The sequence below is a fragment of the Mus pahari genome, chromosome 10 (genome assembly GCF_900095145.1).
Source record: "Mus pahari chromosome 10, PAHARI_EIJ_v1.1, whole genome shotgun sequence".
Classification (NCBI taxonomy): domain Eukaryota; kingdom Metazoa; phylum Chordata; class Mammalia; order Rodentia; family Muridae; genus Mus; species Mus pahari.
In genome coordinates this window covers 96,507,448-96,510,556 of record NC_034599.1, presented here as the reverse complement: position 1 = coordinate 96,510,556, position 3,109 = coordinate 96,507,448, and the positions used below count along the sequence as shown (strand labels likewise).

Below are 3,109 nucleotides of genomic sequence, written 5' to 3'. Positions count from 1 at the left end.
AGAAGGAGAAGGAGAAGGAGAAGGAGAAGGAGAAGGAGAAGGAGAAGGAGAAGGAGAAGGAGAAGGAGAAGGAGAAGGAGAAGGAGAAGGAGAAGGAGAGGAAAGGAAGGAGGTCTGAGCTATGGAAGAGTCTGTGGCACCAGAGTCCTGGGAAAGACACTAGTAGAGTCTTCACCAGGGGTGATGATTCTCATTCATGTCTGGTCCCTTGTCTTTCAGGCCAATAAAGTGGATGCTGTGACTGTTGATGGAGCTTTGGTGGCTGAAGCTGACCTGCCTCACCACAGCCTGAAACCTATCATGGCAGAATACTATGGATCAAAAGATGGTGTGTTCTCCCTGGGGCCCCGTATCACTGGTGTGGTGTGATGGCCACCATGGTTGGGGGCCGGGGAGGGGGCTTTGTCAAGAGTGGCGGTTACTTTTTCTTAATGCTGTGACAAACTGCCTGAGAAAAGACACTTCAGGAAGGGAAGGTTTACAAGGATTTGAAAGGATACAGTCCACCACGGTGGGAAGGGCAATGCCAAGGAGCGTGAGGCAGCTGGTGACACTGCATCTGTAGTCAGGAAGCAGAGAGAGAAAGCAAGGGGGACACATGCTCGGTCCACTCTCTTCTCATTTCTACTCATTCCAGGAATGGTGCTACCCACATTCAAGGGGTGACTCTTCCCTTCTCAGTGAAACCTCTTTGGAAACCCTCAACGACACTCAGAGGTGTGTCCCCTACATGATTGCAAATCTAGCCAAGACGACAGTGAAAAGGAAGCATCGCTCTAATGTGACAGGGCAGGCACCAAGTCTCTGGAACCCTTCAGACTGGCAGTGTTGTTCACTGACCCACAGGGGACGGGACATTTCTCCACAGGAAGCTGTAGCTTTTATGAATCCTGATGGACATATCCTTGGTTCTATAGTCTGTGGGATAGTTAACATCTCTGGGGCAGTGTTATCCGGGGCCTATCACCCACCACTAGGGTTGTGCCAATGAGAGACCGTTTCTGAGGATCCACAAGGCTCTTCTTTTTGTTGCTTCCTGTAGGCCTTATATGGCACAGGTCCGTGTCTGGTGTGAAAAGAAGCTCTGGGGGGAGTGACTGGAGGGAGATTCACCTTTCGTCCATTATTTCTATCAGTGTGTGAAAGCACAACCAAGCTCAGTCTGGTATTCCACGGACACTCTCCATCTTTCTTCTCACAACTTTACTTTGTGACTGAGCTGTAAGCAGAGGACCACGGAAGGAAGAGAAGTCCACATAGAGACAGCAACAGTGCAATGATTGGGACTAAAGCTTGGGGGGGGTGTCTGCCTGGAACCCCCACGAGTCCTGTAATGGAGCATTCGAGGTTTTTGCAGGCTTAGAATGACTGGCAGAAAGTAAATATTATAAAACCAAATGCTTTCAGTGCAGCCGGTCTGGCTAACAGCCTATCTAGCAGTGCAGTGCTGCGGATGAATGTTTGTCCCCGTGGTGATCCCATGGCTAACCACACACACCATGGTTTAACATCTCTGCCCAGCTTCAGAAGACGGGCACGGCATGCATTCGAAAGACCAAATTGAAAATTCAAAGGATGCTACTGGCATCTGCATCGACCATAAGTAAAAGCCTCACAAATCTAGCTTGTAAGTCAGGGAGCATCTGTGATATTAATTTATTGCCCCGAAAGGGTCAGTTCTCTCCTCCTGCCAGATAAAGGCATTTTTGCATTCCCTTTCCTCATCCTTCTTGCTCGGGGGCGGTGCTGGGCCTAGATCCTCCAATGGTCCGAATGCCCTGGAACGTTGGTTGTAACGACACACTTCATTTTGCCTTCTCTTTCTCTCTGCTCCGCTACAGATCCACAAACCCATTATTATGTTGTGGCCATGGCGAAGAAGGGAACAGGTTTCCAACTGAACCAGCTCCGGGGCAAGAAGTCCTGCCATGCCGGCCTGGGCTGGTCTGCTGGGTGGTACGTTCCCCTCAGCACACTGCTTCCTTCCGGCTCTCGGGAAACAGGTGAGACACCTGGGGCTGGGTGCCCTCAAGTGGGGCTCCTGCACTGGATGGTCTAAATGGATTATGTTGGGGTTCTACAACGTATCAGCCATTTGTCTTGCTGCTGTGAAACGTACCCAACAAAAGCACCTTCAGGAAGGAAGGGCTTACTGGAACCCGAAGTCTGAGGGAAAAGTCTATCTCAGTGGGGAACTCTCTCTCTCTCTCTCTCTCTCTCTCTCTCTCTCTCTCTCTCTCTCTCTCTCTTTTAACCCAGGACCCAATTCCATCAGTGGGGAGCTCTTTCCTCATTAGTTAAACTTTTCTGGAAACATCTTCATAGACACACACTCAGATATGTGTTTCCATGGTGATTCCAAACCCAGTTGATAATGCATGTTAACCATCGCTCAGTCCCTGACGAACATGTCATGTTTTATGTTCTCCAAGATGGAGTAAGAGTGTGCACCAGCATCATATAGCTGGCAGAGTCTTCTCGCGATAGAGGTGCTTTTCTTTTGCTGGGCCGTCAGTCTCTTCTTCCCGGGGAATCACAGCAAGGGTAGCTTTGAAAGTCCCCAAGGAAGGGCATCTCCCTCCAAGCCTCTCAGGAAGGCTCTCTGGGGGACTCCCAGAAACCTCGCCAGCCCCTCAGGTTTCCATGTATTCATTCGAGGGCTTGGGGCATGGGCACGGACAGTGGGACTGGTTGATGCTAGGACATCTCTGGGTACCCCAGGCTTCTTGAGCATTTAGAATGAGCCACAGTGAGCTCAGACCTGTTCAGCCCTTGAAGATGACCACCAGATCCTACACTCTGCAAAAGTGGTACCCTTTCTGAGCTGACAACCTCTGCATGGATTCTCTTGGGTTTTTTGTTTTTAAAGATTTATGTATTTTTATGTCTATGAGTACTGTATCTGCATGTACATGTGCATGCCAGAAGAGGGCATCAGATCCCGCTACAGATGGTTGTGAGCCACCATGTGGTTGTTGGGAATTGAACTAAGGACCTCAGGAAGAGCAGGCAGTGCCCTTAACCACTGAGCCACCTCTCTAGCCCCCAGTACTCGTGTTTTTTTTTTTTTTTTTTAGCAGTTCCCAAAGCCTGGCTGAATTCTCTGCCT

General features: G+C 49.8%; 1 protein-coding gene across 1 annotated transcript in view; it reads left to right on the top strand.

Annotated features, from left to right (window-relative positions):
- Positions 1-3,109, top strand: part of LOC110327934 (inhibitor of carbonic anhydrase) — a 40,868-nt gene that overhangs the window by 6,659 nt on the left and 31,100 nt on the right. The window contains exons 3-4 of the mRNA XM_021207226.2: positions 220-328; positions 1,842-2,003. Of these exons, the coding sequence (XP_021062885.1) occupies positions 220-328; positions 1,842-2,003 (271 nt within the window). The remainder of the gene's footprint in view (positions 1-219; positions 329-1,841; positions 2,004-3,109) is intronic.